General features: G+C 35.7%; 2 protein-coding genes across 4 annotated transcripts in view; one reads left to right on the plus strand and one right to left on the minus strand.

The window, feature by feature from the left end:
- Positions 1 to 15,399, plus strand: part of Snapc3 (small nuclear RNA activating complex polypeptide 3) — a 30,139-nt gene extending 14,740 nt beyond the window's left edge. The window contains exons 4-9 of the mRNA XM_005327993.5: positions 913 to 1,017; positions 3,722 to 3,871; positions 10,075 to 10,157; positions 11,431 to 11,595; positions 14,038 to 14,145; positions 15,221 to 15,399. Of these exons, the coding sequence (XP_005328050.1) occupies positions 913 to 1,017; positions 3,722 to 3,871; positions 10,075 to 10,157; positions 11,431 to 11,595; positions 14,038 to 14,145; positions 15,221 to 15,368 (759 nt within the window). The 3' untranslated portion in view covers positions 15,369 to 15,399. The remainder of the gene's footprint in view (positions 1 to 912; positions 1,018 to 3,721; positions 3,872 to 10,074; positions 10,158 to 11,430; positions 11,596 to 14,037; positions 14,146 to 15,220) is intronic.
- Positions 14,415 to 19,792, minus strand: part of Psip1 (PC4 and SRSF1 interacting protein 1) — a 49,264-nt gene continuing 43,886 nt past the window's right edge. Inside the window, exons 15-17 of one of the 3 annotated variants that reach the window (XR_005733952.2) lie at positions 19,455 to 19,550; positions 16,471 to 16,637; positions 14,415 to 15,691 (exon numbers count right to left, since the gene is read on the minus strand). Coding sequence is in view for 1 of the 3 variants with exons in the window: in XM_021728209.3 (XP_021583884.1) it covers positions 19,490 to 19,550 (61 nt within the window). In the remaining 2 variants the exon portion in view is untranslated. Of the gene's footprint in view, positions 15,692 to 16,470; positions 16,641 to 18,022; positions 19,551 to 19,792 lie in introns of those variants that run through there. The other 2 variants (XR_005733951.2, XM_021728209.3) reach the window with 2 other exon arrangements.

Consider the following 19,792-nt stretch of genomic DNA (forward strand, 5'->3'; position numbering starts at 1 on the left):
CTTATAATCTTTTGGCTTGAAATTTGTTTTCTCTGACCAAAAAATGTGTGTGTGTGTGTGTGTGTGTGTGTATGATATATATATATATATATATATATATATATATCTCCAGCAACAACTGTCTTTTGTTTATTATTTACATGGGATATACTTTTTTTGAACTTTCCAATCTGTTTCTAAAGTGAGTGTCTTTTAGACAACATAGAGAGAAGCAAGGTTTTTCTTTTTTGTACCAGAGATCGAGCGTAGGGGCACTTAACCACTGAGCCGCATCCCCAGCTCTTTTTATTTTTCATTTAGAGACAAGGTCTTGCCAAATTGCTGAGGCTGATGCTTTGAACTTGCAATCCTCCTGCCTCAGCCTTGAGCTATTGGAATTATAGGTGTGCACCACTCCGCCCCCATCAAGGCTTTTAAATCCATTTTACCAATGTGCCTTTCTAATAGGAAAGTTTAATCCATTGTATTTGAACTAATTACTAATAAGGAACACTTTACTTCTGCCAGTTAACTATTTGTATGTCTTATGTACTTTCATGTTATGTATAGAATTTTTGTGGTGTGCCATTTTGATTCTGCTTTTCTATATATATTGTAGGTATTTTCTTGTGGCTACCTTTGAGATTCCAGTTCAATCCTGCCTCTGTGTGTGTGTGTGTGTGTATGAGAGAGAGAGATCTGAGGATCAAACCCAGGGTCTTTACCAATGATTTACATCCCTAGCCCTACTTAGGTGATTTATGTCACATTGCCAGCAACAGTTATACGAAATAAATATTTTCTGTTTTTTCATAGATGAGATTAAAACTTTGAGCTGTTTGACTCAAGCCTTTGCTATTAAACATTGTACCATACTACCTCTTATCTGAGTTATAGTATCTGACTTCAAGGTCTCCATATTTTTTTCTTCAGGAGTCACATGCTATGGGGAAAAAACCTAAAAATTCAGCCGACATGATTGAGGAAGGAGAGCTTATCTTGTCTGTGAATATCTTGTATCCTGTTATATTTCATAAGGTCAGTAGTAAAACCTTTTGAATTTCATGGAAATTGTTTTTGGATTATTGTGCTTACTGAACCCAAGGCTTTGCACACATTAGGCATGCGCTCTGCCACTGAGCTATATACCCCCAGCCTCTCTACAGATAACTTTTCACAAAAGGTTTAATTATTCAGAGTCACATTCCTCAGGCTTCAAAATAAACATAAGTATATGCTGTCTCTCAGGCATATTATTTTTAGAGCTGACAATCCATATTCTTGGCTTTTTGTTGTTGTTGTTGTTGTTTTAATGAGGAATAATAGAAATAAGGTCAAATTTCAAACAATCTCTTGATTATACTTATAGGCTTGGAATGCATACCTGCTCTCTTTACTAGAAGCAACTGAAAGTATATATAAATCCACAGTGGTTTGTTTTTTTTTTTTTTAAAGATAGAGTGAGTGAGAGAGAGAGAATTTTTTAGGTTTTTTTTTTTTTTTTTTTTTTAGTTTTTGGTGGACACAACATCTTTGTTTGTATATGGTGCTGAGGATCGAACCCAGGCCACACACATGCCAGGCGAGCACGCTACCACTTGAGCCACATCCCCAGCCCCCACAGTGGTTCTTAATTCTTTTGTTTGTTTTTTATTTGTTCTTTTTAGCTATCCATGACAATAGATTGTATTTTGACGTATTATAAATACATGCAGTACAACTTTCCTTGCGGTTGTACATAATGTGGAGTTACATGGGTCAAGTATTCATATATGAACATAGGGAAGTAATGTCCAGTTCATTCTGTTCCCACCACTCCTCCCTTCCCTTCATTCCCTTTGTCTAATCCAAAGTACTTCTGTTCTTCCCTACCCACCCCACCCCACCTTGTGTGTTAGCATCCACATATCAGAACATTTTGCCTTTGGAGTTTTTTATTTATTTATTTATTTTTTAATTTTTTGGTGGACACAACTTCTTTATTTTATTTTTATGTGGTGCTGAGGATGGAACCCAGTGCCCCACACATGCCAGGCAAGCGCGCTACCACTTGAGCCACATCCCCAGCCCTGGCCTTTGGTTTTTTAGGATTGGCAAGATTGGTTCATTTCACTTAGCATGATAGTCTACAATCCATTCATTTACTGGCAAGTGTCATAATTTCATTATTCTTTATGGCTGAGTAATATTCCATTATATATATGTACCTACTCAGTTAATTTTATTTTCCTTTTTTTTTTCCCCCTTTTTCCTGCTAACGAGGATTGAACTCAGAGGCACTCAACCACTAAGCCACATCCCCAGCCCTATTTTGTATTTTATTTACAGACAGGGTGTCACTGAGTTGACTAGCACCTCATCGTTGCTGAGGCTGGCTTTGAACTTGCCATCCTCCTGTTCCAGCCCAAGCCTCTGGGATTAGAGGCATGTGCCACCATGGTGCCTGGCCTCAATGAATTATTTTTTTTCTTTTCTTTTTTTGGTATTGGGAAATGAAATGGTGCTCTACCACTCAGTGTCATCCCAGCCCTTTTTATTTTGAGGCAGGTCTTGAACTTGTGATCTTACTACATCCATCTCTAAGTAGCTGATATTACATACAGGTATGTTACATCTGGCATGAGTACATATTCTTGATTCCTCAAATGTGTCCTAAACTCTGATTGAAATATTACCGTTCAGCTGTCCATGATGGCTCATGCCTGTAATCATAGTGACTTGAGAGGCCAGTACAGGAATATCACAGGTTAAAGGCCAGTTTCAGCAACTTAGTGAGATCCTATCTCAAAATCAAAAGGACTGGGCATTTAGTTTAGTGATCAAGTGACCTGGGTTCAATCACCTGTACCAAAAAAAAAAAAAGAGAGAAAAATATTGCTATGCATACATTGTACTTATAAATAAACAGGCTTTTATGAAGTGTCTGGAGTGTACTTAATACTAATTACTTTATTTGATTAGTATCTCAAATTACCATTTAAAAAAATAAAACTTTTGGGTTTATAACCTGAGTGCTTGACTTCAGTGATACAACCTGTAGGAAAATTTCAAAGACGAAGCTGAGAGATGTGGCAGATAAAGTTACATTCTATAGGCTCTTAATCCTTAAATCAGCTTAGTGGCATCTTGATCATACACTTAAACTAGAAGAATTCTGTGGCCAGGTATTTCAATTGTACTCATGGGATTTTAATTTGTGGAAGTGACTGAGAAAGAGATTAAAGCCATAGAAAGATGTTTATTACTTAAATTTCCTAAGAGAGGGCGCACCACACAGGGCTACAGAGGGCAGAAAGGAGAGGGGAGACCTAGAGCACAACCTGCAGGAGTTTCTACAGCAGCAGCCAGGTAGGGCAGGGAAAATATTTAGGACTCTGTGGTTTCAGTAATTGCAGTGAGTTGGGGACATAAGGCTGGCCCTTGTCATCAGCTGCCTAACCCTGGTTAATTTAAACTGACAGAGCACCAGGGAAATACTGGCTGGGTTTGAGGGTTAGACAAAGGAGGTGGTTTTAGAATATGGGCTGTGGGCCACAGGGGAGTTGTGAACAACTTTTATCATTAGTTTAGTGATATAATTCATGGAAGTTTTCAGACAAATTCACAGTCTGAGAAAACAGAACACCAAGTTATAAGGATTAAGAAAATCAGTAACTTCATTTAGACCTGTTTATAACAGGATTTCTGGTTTAAATACTTTTACAATAAGTGGACATTTACTTATTTACTGTTTGACTTTTAGCACAAAGAACATAAACCATACCAGACGATGCAGGTCCTGGGCAGTCAAAAGCTTACCGAACTGAGGGATTCGATTTGCTGTGTCAGTGACCTCCAGATTGGTGGAGAGTTCAGCAATACTCCTGACCAAGCTCCTGAGCACATCAGCAAAGTAAGGTGATTTCCTGCTCCTCCCCACAAAAAACCAACAGTAAACTAAGGAAATAGTGGTTACTCTGGCAGGTTCATCAGTATTCTAGTCAGTGCTTCCTTCTGTTATTCCATCAAGCTGCTGACCTGCCTTTCCTTCTCTACATCATCAGAACTTTTTCACAGAAGTGATATTCTTATTTTGACTTCCTCATTTCTCATCTATTCTAAGAACATTCCTGCTCTTGACCACACAGTTATTTGACCAGTTAGTGCTTTTGTTTGATGCTGGGGCATGCTCAGCAGGTGGTCTACCACTAAGCTACCCAGCCTCACTGTTGCATTTGACTTTGCTGTTCACTCCCTCTTGTTTCAAACTCTGGGAGTTTTAATCTGTCATAACTACCCTTAGCATAAAATTGCCTGAAAGCCTCAATAATTGCTCCCCTTCTTCACATTTCTTGGAATGTAAAAGGGCCTGTCAGTACAGTGACTAACACCAAACAGGGAGATGATAGATGGAGTTGGTCCTTGCTAGTGTTTGTCCTGTGGTGTTCTCCACAGGACAGAGAAACCTTGGATATCCCTCTAAAAGGAGCAGAGTTGACAAGCTGGCTGTCCTCAAAATTTTCATTGCTCATCTAAGCAAGATTCTTCTGTGTTTCAGCATAGAGCACAGGTGAACTAATTCTGTTACCTAATACAACCCCAGGCCTAACTGACCCACTGCAGGAGAAAGAATCTCTTCTGTAGAAATGTAAAGAGGGATTTAGAACAGTAAAGATGGAGATAGAGTTTGGACAAGAACAAACACAGTCTCCTGTTTGCCGTTTCCTTTTCCACCAGTTACATCAATTTTTATCTCTTCTTAGTTTGACATATAAGGCCTTTTATAATAGTTATTCCCAAATTAACTCCTTTCATACTTCCTATCTCTATATCTTGGGCTTCATTCAGCACATTGAATTTGTGTGTCTTCCTAATGCATCCCATACTTTGTCATGCCTCTGGGTATTTCAACACCTCCATGCATCTGGTGAGTTCATACTCATATTTCCAAATCCAGCTCAAAATTCACTTACTATACAGTTTTTCTTGACTGTCTTCTCTTTGCCTCTCTAGCACCTTTTGATTTATTCCATGCTCATATTACAATATACTGATGCTGTTTGATGTATGTCTGTCTGGCCCACAGGCTGGCTGTCTTATAGTCTTTTCAGTGATTGACATGGAGACTATCATAATATCTTATATACATATTAAAAACTTAAAATATTTTTGAGTTATGTTGAAAATGATTTTTTAAGATATTTAGGTTCTGGGGCTGGGGTTGTAGCTCAGCAATAGAGCACTTGCCTCACACGTGCAGGACCCTGGGTTCGATCCTCAGCACCACATAAAAATAAAATAAATAAAATAAAGGTATTGTGTCCAACTACAACTAAAAAATAAATTTAAAAAAGATTATAAAAAAAAGATAATTAGGTTCTTCAGAGCTGCCAGATTCAGTGCTTTTGAAGATGATTATGATGAGAAATAAGAGGGATTTCAAGACTCTACAAAGCAGGAAATATGAGATTTATTTTTTCTTCAAAGGAAAAGCAAACAGCAATCTTCTGCAAAGTTTCTTAATCTTCCCCCACACAAAGTGATAAAATCAATTTAACAAGAAAAATCTGAATTCACCCTTGTCATTGCCACCTTGTCATCAATACACTGAGTAGTTTGAGTCGGATTTGGGAATCAGTTTTAACCTCCGTGAAACCATGGAGATTGTTTTCAACCAGGTTTAGTTAATTTATAGTTTGTGCATTGATGCTAATGCCTTGTTTTCTAAGCAGAGGCTAAATGACGCATGGTACCATTTCAAAATATTTACACATCTACTGTAGTATTGTTTCTGCCTCTTCCATCTGGTAAGATAATACCTTCTTTTATTGAACTAAGTATGTGAGAACTACCACTATTTTACAGGTAAGGAAGAGTTCAGAGTACTGTTAGGAGTTGCTGTAGTTCAATAAGCAGCAATGGAGGCTGAATTCAGATTCCTTTTGTTTCCTCTTGAGAGGCCCATGTTCTTTCTTCTTTGCTATGTGGCTGGCATTGTACCTGGTTTTAGATGTCTTTCTCTCCTCTTTTGTTTACTTAATCCATGAGTGAAATCTTAAGCAGTGCTGAATAAAATACTTCAGAGGCTTCTAGTGCGTGGACTTCCTGGAATGTATTCAGAGACCTGTCTTGTTTACTTCTGATTCTTCAGCTATATTTTAGAAAGGCAAATGCATATAAATTAGATTTTGCTAATGTTATCTTTTAGCCTTGGAAAGATTTTTATTTCGTTGATTGGAGCCTTTGTATTTTATGGAATTTTTTTTTTAAGGTTTTTCTTGGAAGATTTCAAACAAACCAACAAGAAAGAGAATAGTATAAAGAACTCTTATGTACCCATTACCCACCTTCAGTATTTCTCAGTGTCTTGACAAAATTATTTCATGTATTCACCCTATGGTATCATGATACCTAAAAACTTCGAAAAAAATGGAGTTCTCATGCTGTCAGGGACAGGGATATATTTGGCATATATTTCATTGGCAACGGTGGAACAAATTAGGAAGCTATAGATTTTATGACTGAGGAAATAAGAATTTTTATTCCAACCAATGAATTTTTTTTATTTTTTATTTTTAGTTGTAGATGGACACAAAATACCTTTATTTATTTTTTTTTTTTATGTGGTGCTGTGGATTGAACCCAGTTCCTCACATATGCTAGTTAAGCACATTACCACTGAGCCACAACCCCAGCCCTAATTTTTTTTTTTTTATTTGTTGATGGACGTCTATTTATTTATTTATTTATTTATTTATTTATTTATATGTGGTGTTGGGAATTGAACCCAGTGCCTCACATATACTCTAGGCAAGCACTCTGCCACTGAGCTACAACTTCAGCCCCTAGCCAATAAATATTTTTAAATAAATTTCATATGATAGGACTGGGAGAGTTTGGTCAATGTCATTAATCTCTTTTAAAGCCTTAAAATGTAATATGCTTTGCTATTTGTTTTTGGTCCATAATAGTTTAAGAATAGAGTAGGTTTTTAAAATAAACATCACTGCCAGTAGCCAGGCACAGTGGTATACACAGCTGCAATCCCAGCAACATGGGAGGTTAGAGGCAGTAGGATCACAAATTTGAGGCCAACCTGGCAACTGTCTCAAAGTAAAAAGGGATGGAGATGTAGTTTAGTGGTAAAGCAGCACTGCATTTGATTCCCCAGTACCAAAAAAAAAGTTTTTTAATAAATTTTTTTAATGGTTCCTCATGTTTTAATGTCTAATCTATTTACCATTTCTATTTTGCATAGATTAGTCAATCTTTTTTTTTAATATTTTTTTTTAGGTGTAGATGGACACAACACAATGGCTTTTATTTTTATGTGGTGCTGAGGCTTGAACCCAGGTCCCGCCTGTGTTAGGCAAGCGCTCTACCGCTGAGTCACAATCTCAGCCCCAATCAGTCAATCTTTAAAAAAAAAAAACATTTATTTTTAGTTGTAGGTGGACACAATATCTTTATTATTTTGTTTTTATGTTGTGCTGGGGATTAAACCCAGTGCCTCACGCATGCTATGCGAGCACTACCACTGACCCACAGCCCCAGCCCTCAAGTTAAAAAAAAGAATCTAGGGCTGGAGATTGTGGCTTAGTGTCTAAGCCCAGTAGAATGCTGGGCTAGCACATGTTAGGCACTGGGTTTGATCCTCAGCATCACATAGAAAATAAATAAAGGTATTGTGTTCATCTACAATTAAAAAGTATGTTTTTTTTTTTTTAAAAAAAATCTATAACCGTGCTTCTTCAGCACTTCTTTTCCAAGATCATTTTCCTCACAGCAGATTACAAGAATATCTCTGAAATTCTAATGTAGCTGATTTGAATGTTTTTGAGCAAGTAAATTACTAGTAAATAGCCTAAAATTACATACAAGAAATTATCTTGGGCTGGGGATGTGGCTCAAGCAGTTAGCGCTCTCGCCTAGCATGCGTGCGGCCTGGGTTCAATCCTCAGCACCACATACAAACAAAGATGTTGTGTCTGCTAAAAACTAAAAAAAAAATACTAAAATTCTAAAAAAAAAAAAAAAAAAATTGTCAGATGACCATACTAGTGATAGTTAATTTGTAAATGAAAACAGTAACTACAAACTTAGGTTACACTAGATTAACAACAACCTGTGTATTTACGTCCCCCAGCCCTCCTTCCCCAGGGCCTCATGCATGCTATGTAAGCACTTTAACAAAGAGCTATCCCAGCCCTTTTAAAATTTTTTGAGACAGGTACTCACTAATTTGCATAGGCTAGCCTTGAATTTGTGATCTAGAGCCTTTCGTTAGCTGGGATTATATGTGTGTGCTTTGTAATTAATTATGTCAGTAGGCTTTAAGTTGTTTAAATTACATAAGAATTACTTCTCTATAAGTATTTTGTAATGATCAAAAGTTTTATATACACCAAACTTTTATTACCAAAAGCTCCATCCTTTTTCCCAAATGCCAATCCAATAATGAGAACAAGGTTTTGAGAAAAACGAAAAAGTGTTATTGCGTTGCTAACAAAGGACAAATACAGGGACTTCTGTCTCAGAGACTGTGATTTTGACTCTCAGGGGAAACTAGAGGACTTTTAGAGGTGATTTAAAGGCTACATTTCAGCTGTGACTTGTCAGAGATCATGATTCTTTGTAGACTTTCAAGATAGCCATATCTTTAGTCTTCTGGCACCTTCCTGAAGTCTGAATTACTTTATTCCTGTGGTGTGTATGTGTGTGTGTGTGTGTGTGTGTGTGTGTGTGTGTGTGTGTGTTTAAGAACAGATAACTTGGCCTAGAACAGGAAAAAAGGTAAGCTTGCTTTCTACCAGGGTTAGTGAGGGAGCAAGGGAAGAAAAGAAGTGGGGGAAAATGTCAGTTTTAAAAGAAGCTGCAGTGGCAAAGCAGCAAGGGTTATGTTCAAAGCATGAAATGGACCCTCATTACACTTTGCTTCCAAAATAAAACAAGTTATTCTGTCAGAACTTTTTCGACCCTCGCTTCCCCACTTTGAATTTTCTACAAGTATACTAAGTGATAGATTTTGTTGGAGCAGACAAATACATCATATCTTTTTATCTCCACAACAACCTGTGAGGAATGTGATGGCTTCTACTTTAGAGGAAACAGGGTCAGTGAGATTTAGTGACCTATCCAAGGTGAAACAGCACAACCAGTTGTGTCTGTTGCCAATGTAAGATGATTTACAAATGGGGAAATAAAGATTATTAAGAAGGAAAAATCAGAGCTACAAAGAAGTTACAGGATTAGGTTAAAATTATTTTAATATCTGAAACTTAAATTCTTGCTTTTGATTCTCACTGCAGTCCTTGTAAAATACCCTAGGAAATAATATTATTCTCACTTTATAGGTGAAGAAACTGATAGTAAGTAAGTGGTAGGTTAAGGAAAATAATTCAGATTCTCTGATGCTCAGCCAGGGCTCTGTTTCTACATATTGGTAAAGGACAAATCTAATAAAATGATTCTTAGCTCTGGTTGCATATTTTTCCTAGAGAGGTTTGGAGAAATACTTATGACCTGGGCCTCATTTAGAGGTGCTTATTTAATGAGTCTGAGGTGAGACTTGGTCTTTGATGTTTTTGTGATTCTGTTATGCAGTGAAGATTGATTGATGGAAAGTCTGATAGATTGAAAGTTAACTGTAAAAAGTTCAGACCCCACTACTGTGCCTACTACTACGGTACCCAAGGAAAGATTATTTTAAGAATAGAAATTTCAGCAACTCTGGAGGTGCAGGCAAGAAGATAGCAAGTTCAAAGCCAGCCTTAACAACTTAGCAAGGCCCTAAGTAACATAGCAAGACTGTGTCTCAAAATTAAAAATAAAAAGGGCTGGGGATGTAGCTTAATGTTTCAGTACCTGTCCAGTCCCTGGTACCAAAAGAAAAAAGAAAAACCACCTCTAGCAATAGGGTAAAATTGAAAAAGCATTGAAAACTAATGTAATACTTTTTGCATAGTAGGTTCCCATTAAATTTTAGACAAATGTATGACCTGAGTTTCCAGAAATTGCTTTAATATATGTTATCTTATGCTATATAAATTCTATATACTTAGATCAATTCCATAATTAAGAGTAGGCTTTCTCTCAATACCATTTGTTTTCTTGTAGGACCTATACAAATCAGCCTTCTTCTATTTTGAGGGAACATTCTACAATGATAAAAGATACCCAGAATGCAGAGATTTGAGCAGGTATAGTTTACAAAAATTTTCTCTAAGTCCTTTCCTTTTTCTCCTTCTAAAAACAGATAGCTCCACAAATCCTATTATTAGTCCATTAAGGATCTTTGCCAAGGAATTTTATAAATTTCATATTGAAATTACACATATCTAAAAAAAAAAATTATGTCCAAGACTAAGATTTTATTAGTCTCCAGTTTTTATGTTTAAACTCTTTCTTCTGCTTGTTCAGAAGATACTGTTGTTTGCCCTAGGTGAATGAATATATAATGGTGTTTTGGTATTTAACATAAAAATTTACCTCTAGTACCATTTTATTTATTTATTTTTTAAAATATATATTTTCTTATTGTCGATGGACACAATACCTTTATTTTATGCATCTTTATGTGGTGCTGAGGATTAAACCCAGGGCCTCACACATGCTGAGCCATAGCCCTAGCCCATAGCCCTAGCCCACCTCTAATACCATTTTAATTAGACCATACTTCCATTATCAGTGTTCTCATGGTAAGACCCTACATTTGTATTTTTTCTGAGCAATTAATATAAATGCTTGCTTTATAGCCCCCGCCCTTCCCACATTTTTGTGGTACTGGAGATCAAACCCAGGGTGTTGTACCACTAAGATGTGTTCTTAGCCCTTTTTATTTTGAGACAGTCTCACTAAGTTGCTGAGGCCAGCCTCAAACTTGTAGTCTGCTTCAGCCTTCCTAGTAACTGAGATTACACATGTGTACCATTGTACTTGGCCTCAGTATATATTCTAGTACAGCAGTTCTCAAACTTGGTCTTAGCTCCCCTTCATGGGGTAAAAAGTTGAGGTTCCCAAAGAGCTATCACTTATGGGTTATAGCTGTATCTATTATATTAGAAATTGTGAAACTAAGAAATATTTAAGATAGTTAATCTTGTTACATTTACTTTTTTGTGAAAAATACATTGTCCAAAATAAAATGATAAGAGTAGCATTGTTAGGTATTTTGCATTTCAAGCTGAAGTGATAAGCATCACCCAGCCTCCAGTAAATTGGTTGGTTGTGAGAGGATGAGATAAGGCTTAGTATGATTTTGACCTCAGGGACCACACTTTGAGAACTGATACTAACAGATGAAGAAAATTCATTGTGTCCGATTCCAGAATGTATATACTGATATGGTCTTCCTGTCAAGGTGGCATCTGTCCAGTTAATTGGATGAGCCAGCTGATGTGAAATTCAGCTGCCAATAATCCTTTAATTTCTGTGGAGCAGTGATAGATTCTGGCATTTTTTTTCTTCCCTCAGAACTATCATTGAGTGGTCAGAGTCCCATGATAGAGGATATGGAAAGTTTCAGACAGCTAGAATGGAAGATTTTACCTTCAATGACCTGAATATTAAGCTGGGTTTTCCTTACTTATATTGTCACCAGGGAGATTGTGAACATGTTGTTGTCATTACAGACATAAGGTAAGTGGCAGCACATTTTGTTATTCAATTTTCTTCTCTTTATTTCACACTATAAAAGCACAAGTAGTTTTTTTTTTCTTTTTTTTAATAAAAGGAATCATCACTGCAGCTTGGCTTGGGAGCAGCAAAAAATGTCTTTGTTTTCCATGTAGTGACCAATTCTTTGTGTCCATTTGCATCTTCAAGAGATACTTATTACTGGTTTAAAAATCTGTAAATTCTTTTAAAAGTTTCTCCATTTGTATATAAAGTGTTTTCATCCATTCTGTATATCATGTAGGCCCTTTGCTTTATACATGTTACTACTATGTGGATATTCCTAGGTTTCTATTTTTCATTTTTCTCTGTGGTGCTGGGGAATCAAACCTGAGACCTCATGCATCCTAGGCAAGTGCTGTATCACTGAACTACACTCCCAACCCTAATTCTTAAGTTTTTTGTCTTTTTGCCAAAACTCAAAAAGAATTGGAGCTGGGTATAGGCATATGCCTGAAATTCTAGCGACTTGGGAGACTGAGACAGGAGGATGGATTGCAAGTTCAAGTCCAGCCTCAGCTACTCTAAAAATCCAAAATAAAAGGAGCTGGGATGTATGCTCTGTCAGTGCCCCATGTGTGAAGCTGGGTTCAATTCCCAGTATCAGAAAACAGAAGCTGGGCATGGTGGTACATGCCCGTAATCTAAGTTTTTCATGGGACAGATATACCTGTTTTTATTATACAAATAATAGGAACTGATGCTTCTAGAAAGTCCCTTTTTCTGCTTTCAGGTCTTAGTGATCAGTCTCTAAAATTTTATATCCTTATTAATCATTCTTGAAGCTACCACTGAAAGTACTTCACAAATAGCCTTGATAAATACGTAAGATGTGTGGTAAGGCCTAAAGAGAATTATTTATTCTAATGGAAAAGTGAAATCCAACATGATAGATCCAGAGACTGCAGCCATATGCTTGGAGAACTGAAGAGGCATGTGTGAGAAGAAAATAGACCCAAAGAACTTCCTTTTGTTGTTTAACCCTGATACGTTGTTCCCATTAAGTCAGAAAATAGAAAACTGAATTAGTGACATGTACATTGCAAGTTAAACAAATGGAAACATGAGAAACTTAGTAGTTAGAAAACAAAATGTTACGCAATAAGTGAAATTGTAAACTGGGCACAGTAGCACATGCCTGTAATCTAGTAGCTCAGAGGCTGAGGCAGGAGGATCGCAAGTTCAAAACCAGACTCAGCAACAGCAAGGCTCTGAGCAACTCAATAAGCCCTGTCTCTTAAATAAAATACCAAATAGGCTGGAGATGTGCTCAGTGCCCAAGTGCCCCTGAGTTCAACTCCCATGTACCCCACCCTCCCCCAAAAAACAAGAGAGTAAATTGTGGGGCTAGGGTAGAGCTCAGAGGTAGAGCGCTTGCCTCACATGTGTGAGGCACTGGGTTCAATCCTCAGCACCACATAAAAATATAGTGCATCCATCTTTAATTGTATGACTTAGGTGGATTAAATTAAGAATGGAAGAAATTTTCCCTAGTGGGTGAGGCAAGATCCAGGAGAGTTAACATCAGATTTATTTGAAATCTGACCTTTAAAACTAATTATGGTATATTTGTCTTTGGTAATATATAAGCCTACTCTTCCATTCAAAGGAGGAGGAATGTGCTTGCCTTATGACAAAATAAGATGGAAAGGGGTTGAGGAAGCCTGGCTCTGTGGTAGACCAGATTAACTAGCATGTCTGAAGCTGGGTTCAATCCCAGCACCACCAATAAAAAGGAAAAAGATGGAAGGTCACAGCCACTATTCTCTGAAGGTGTGGGCATACTGCTGTAACCAGTGTCATTCCCAGGCTGTAGAATAAAACATGGCACTTAAACTCAAGGGAACATGTTGATGAATTGGTCAACAAAAGAAACAATTATTTGTCTCAGTGCTAAGGAAAGGCAGTTTATAATTCAGGTCATTTTCATCTTATAGATTGATTTAACCATTTAATGCCATTCCACAGTACAAGTCTTTATGGTCTAATCATTTTTTTGAAGATGAAGTTTTCATATATTGGTATCCTTTCTTAACCAAAATTAAATAATCAAGTAAAAAATCAAATTTGATAGCCTTGCAGTTCTTTCAGTTTTCAGAGGAAGAGAATTACCCAAAGCTACGCAGCTGATTAGTAACACAAAGAAAGATGTTGTGTCCGCCAAAAACTAAAGTTTCCCTAATTTTTTTGTAATCAAAAATTGGAAAATGGGGCTGGGGATGTGGCTCAAGCGGTAGCGCGCTCACCTGGCATGCGTGTGGCCCTGGGTTCGATCCTCAGTACCACGTACAAACAAAAATCTTGTGTATGCCAAAAAAACTAAATAAATACTATGTCCCTGATACTGAATAAGAGATGAAGTGAAAATTTGCACTTTAATATCTTCATTTATTTTCCAATGAACAGACTTGTACATTATGATGACTGCCTGGATAGAACACTTTATCCCCTTCTTACCAAGAAACACTGGCTATGGACCAGAAAATGTTTTGTTTGTAAAATGTACACAGCTAGGTGAGTAATGTGTATTTTTTTTCTTTTCCTTTTAGAAGTCATACTTTGCACTTTTTGTTATTTGTTTTAGGTAGTACTAGTAAAACCAGGTAGTGAGTTTGTTTTGTGAGATCCAAATATGGGTTTCTTAAAAAATTTTGCTGTATGTGATTCTGCATGTCTAGATTACAATGTGTTTCTTATTGTAGATCAAAGTAAAAGTTCGGAAACTACTCAAAATAGGAAGAATTAGTACCTTAAAAGTTTACTTTGGATTCCCAACCACAATATACTTAACAAAACTTTTTATTAAATAATGTGATGCTGAGGATTGACCCAGTGCCTCACACATTCTTGGCCAGTGCTCTACCACTGAGCCACAACCCCAGCCCCAATAATACACATTTAAAGGATCAATAGAAAAACAAATCAGTTTACCACATCAAGATATTAAAAGCAAACATTCCATGAAATGGAGACTTCAATTAGACTGGAAAGTAGTATTTTCATCCTGTGAACAGTTAACATTCTCAATCCCAAAAACAATCTCACTTAAATATCACTATGCACACATTCCCTTGTGTCTAATTTAGAATTTAAAACATTTGTGTTTTCAGAACAACAGTACTAATATACCAGTTTAAAAAAGGAATTGTTTTCAGAAGCACACATATTAAAATTAGAACAGTACAGGTGGGACACAATAACATAACTGTAATCTAAACAATTTGATATATTTCAATAGAACTGGAAGAGTTTGAGGTTTGCCAGCATGTAGAAGTGTTTTTTAAGATAGGAATGCTAATCACCACACATTGCATAGGTGTTGCAAAAAAAAAAGTATATTGTTTAATATTGCCTTTTAGAACATGTCTGAAGGACAGGTTATATCATGACAAATGTATGCTTTTGAGTATACATTGTGAGATTATTATAGTTTTCTACTTACCTTTAAAAGGAAGTTTTACAAAGCAACAGCATTAGTGTTAGGGGCATGGACTGATAATAGTGGGAATGTTCTGTTTACAGGTTATAGCATGTTGAGGCATGAAAAACTTGATTCATAATGACATACATCTTTTTCTAAAAACTACAGATGGGTGACGAACAGTGACAGTTTTGCACCAGAGGACCCATGTTTCTTTTGTGATGTTTGCTTCCGAATGCTCCACTACGACTCAGAAGGCAACAAACTGGGGGAATTCCTTGCTTATCCTTATGTTGATCCTGGAACCTTTAATTAAAAACAGGTCCAAATATTTAGAAAATGCTAAATTATTTCACTTAGTATTTATTCCAGAGTATATTTATTTATTGCTTTTTACTCATTTTATCTTGTTGAAGAAGTACTTCATATATTCTGAATATATTAATCTTTTGTCACATACACAAATTCTGATTATTTTCTCCCAATCCATGCTTGCCTATTCATTCTGTATCCTGAGTGTTTTGTGAATGATAGAATCAATGATACATCAAGCGGTGGAAATGTTTTGAAAATTCTTTGAAGAATGTGATTGCTACACCTTCTACCATGAGGCTTCCAAGGTAAAGATCCTTTAAATATCTGTAATAAAAATTAGGAAGAAGTTAAAAACAAGAGTAATTGTTTTGTGAATAATACAAGAATAGCTATTGTGTCATTCAGTGGTCTCTTTTGTGATATTAACTTATACCTTGATATGAATAAGCACACAAGACATTCATGTATCTCCCTAGCTCAAGTATGTACACATCTTCACAGTATTTAAAATAAAGCCTCACTCAGTTTAAAATGTCAATTTTAAAATAGCAGATTGGGTATTACCATGGAGACAGGGAAAAATCAAGATCCAATTGATTGAGCAATAATACTCAATAATATGTAACAGTTTTCTCAAAAAGAGGGAAAGAACACTTTTCTAACCCAGCTCTTCCATTCACCTAATCTTATAACTTTTGCTATGTGGTTCAAGCTACTAGCTTGAACTATCGATCCTCCATCCTTAGTCTCCCAAGTAGTTGGGATTACAGGAGTCTACCACACACCTAGCTTGAAACAGACTAAAGTTTCCTGATTAGAATATTTTCTGGAAACTTTTTTTATTATAAAATTCAATTTCTTAAGACTTTAAGAAATGCTATAAAATAGATTTTCACTATAATTTTTACTCTCTCTCTCCTAGGTTATATTTAAATTCAGCTGAATTGTACATTTCTTTGGATGACTGAGAAAAGACATTTACCATAGAAATCAAAACTGATGAAGCCTGTAAGCCTATTTCAAAGACTGACAGTGAAGTATGACTCATGGACTTAATGCCACATATACAATATTAAGTTGAATGATATGGTGATGACAAGTACCTGTTTCTGGTATGTCTAGAGGTGTTTTCATTCACTCATTCAATCAGTAGAGGATCAGCAAAGGCATAGAGAACTAAAGAGGCCCCTCCATGGCTGCCTTACATTGTGCCTAAATTTTTACTTTCCTGTATCCAGTGGTGCCAGTAACATTGAACAGATAGAAAATTCTGCTGGAAAATCATAGATTTAAGACAAATGAGTGATTTACCCACTTCCTAAAAGTCCACAGGTAAAAGTTATTTTTAATACTGCATTTCTTACACGTCTTGCATTAATATGCTTTAATTTTCATTTCATACTCTCAAAACAGCAAGTCCCAGCAAGTTAATTATCATAATGCATTCTTATTTTATCATTTATTGAGAATGTTATTCTATTCTGATAGTTTGACTTATCCAAAGAATCTACTATTTCCTGGTGAAACTGACAAGAACCAGGCCATACCACAATTTGCCAGTGTTACTTATGTGAGTATCCCACCAAGTTAAAAACAACAAAACACCCAAATCAAAAACAGCCTTTCTTTAAGCTTATTTCAATCTATTAAACACACCATACTTTATACCATGAATTATGATATACATCAATGAAGAAATAAGAAAATTTCATGAACTTAATTTTGATATAATAGAAGATGCATGCAAAAGATCACTACACAGAAAAGCAGTTAACTATTTCTTTTAATATTTTTCTCAGGCTTCAGATTCCTTTAGGGATAATTAGACACTGCAGTTTTACTGGGGGAAAGATCAGTCATTAGTGTTGGACAATTACACAAGACAAATATAAACATAAAATTTTGCCTATTAATGGCTTCTTCATTTCTTAAGGGTTATCTATTTCTAATAATCTCTGGTCAACTGAACAATTGGGGGGGGGAGCCTTTGCTCTCATCCAGAATTAGATAGCAGACCTCCTGCTGACCTTATATCTTTAACCAGGTAAGTATCTCACTAGATACAATAGCTGAGCCTTAAGTACTCTGATCAAATTATCCATACAAATTCCCAGTCAGGTTCTCTGATTCAAGCAGCTGAGAAACCTTCAGCAATCAATTACTCTTCCAAAATGTTATCTAGTGATCAAATAGCACAAAAGGTATTGTTCAGATTCTACACATACTTTTTTGGGGGGGTGGGGGTTAACAACCTTATTGAAAATTATCTCTTAGCTAAGGAATTTAAACCAAATATTGCCAATGCCTTAAAGGTCTTGATGACCTTTTTTGGTGAGTCCTGAGAGTGGCAGTTATCCATGAATCACCTATGACAAAGAATATTTCAAAGAAGGTTAACTGGTTAGAGCAAGGTGAGTCTCATATTCTCCAGAAGTTGAATATTCTGTGGCTTCTTGGTAAAACTATAGATCTGTTTGGGTCATAGGAAAAAAGGGGAGGGAGAACAAAAAAAAAAATATTTCCTTTATTTTTAAATCATCTTGTTGTGCTTATATTTAGTTAACCCTGTGTCCCCAAACAGGATCAATAACCAGATAACTAAAAAATTATTTCCTTAAACTCTTAAAACAGCAAAGAAGTAATTTACTAATGAAGTTTGATAGAAAAATTCTTTAATCAAAACAAGTTTACACATTTGACACTTATGGCTCAACTAGAATAAATCTAAGTTAAAACTGTTAGGACAAAACAGATGACTGGTGTATATATAATGTAATAGCAGAGTTCCCTCAAAACAGTGGGTCTTAGCTCCATTGTAAGACTTCTAAAAAGCAAAAATTCAATTATCCAAATAATTCAAGTTGTATAGATGAAAATAATTATCAAGAGATCAAAACTTACAACACATGTTACAAACACTGGTATTAAGTCATTTTCCCATATTCATAAGAGTTTCAAAACGTATCTACTACCTACCTATTGAAAACCACCAACGGACCTAATATTTAAAATATCTTAGAAATGCTATCCTTTAGTTAACAGACTATTAAATTTTGTGTTAACATTGGTTCTTCCGGATTTAGTCCATATACATCAAAATACAGACTTATCAAATACTACCTTGGAGCAACTAATATTTCTATTTTTTGTAACCCTGTTACATATATGATATAGAAATGAAAATACAAATTCCCTTCTAATATAGCCACATTTTCAAATAGGTTTCTTTATATAGCATTTATTTATATTTACCACATAAGCATCATGGATTGACTTTTTTTCCCAATTAAAAAAATACTACTTTGTGACTTCCTTAATGAATGTGACTTAAGACATTTCTCAAAAATAAACATTTTTAGTTATTAGTGCCTGTAATGGATCTTAAATGGTTGAACTCTAAAATCAGATTCATTCATATACATATATAATAATAAGTCTGTTCTCTGCAGGAAAGTCATGTGCCTTCACTAAATTCCCAGCCACAAAACTAAATTATCTTAACATAAGTTGAACCTCATAGAAGTCAGTTTGATGTCAATTGGATAGAAAGGAGTACAGATGATACTGTTACAAAAAAGCAGAATGGAGCACAATGTGGACTGATATTAAAATTAACTTTTGATAAAAAAGGAGTGAGTACTTGTATAGAAGTAACATTTTATCAACCATAAAAATGCTCAACTTCTACAAAACCCACAGTGAAAAGACAGTCTGTCCAAGATTTGTAAAAACTATGCACAAAACCCACAGTATTTGGGAAAAGAGGATTTATACAAGTAGCAGTTTAAAAAATGTAACTGTTTTACTACCAATTACACATTAACATACACACACTAACTGAAAATATGCTACAACCATATCTGGAAAAGCTGTTTTAACATTTCTAAGTGGATAACCCCCCCCAACATTTACTGTATAATGTAGCTGTTAATACTGCACAAGTACAATAGCAATAATGTTTAATTACTTTTAAACAAAGATAAAGGGATTATCTCCCTCAAAACAAGTTGTAGACATCAAAACCTATGCTTATAAAAATTTAAAACTTTCAGCAATCTAAATATTTCAAAGGAAAACCATTACAAACTTGTCAAATGTTCTTTATATTCCAGGTATGTCAACCTAGTTATCTAGTGTAGAATCCTTCAGAGATATCTCAGTCTCTCTCTCTTCACCGGATGGCCTAAAGAAAAAGGGGGAAAGATAGGTGTGATAACTGAGATTAGGGTTTTCTCCTAAGGAAAAAAGGCATTAAAGCTGCATTACATTTTTTAAATTACCAAAACATGAAAACAAAAACCCTTGTTACTTAAGACACATCATCTTTTTCAAAATTTTACCCTTATATCTTCTACCTAAAGTAATTGGAAGATCACAATAACCCAGGAAAGCATAATAGAAAAGAAGCCTTTCCTCTAGTACCAG

This window comes from Ictidomys tridecemlineatus, chromosome 4 (genome assembly GCF_052094955.1).
Source record: "Ictidomys tridecemlineatus isolate mIctTri1 chromosome 4, mIctTri1.hap1, whole genome shotgun sequence".
In the NCBI taxonomy this organism is placed as follows: Eukaryota; Metazoa; Chordata; class Mammalia; order Rodentia; family Sciuridae; genus Ictidomys; species Ictidomys tridecemlineatus.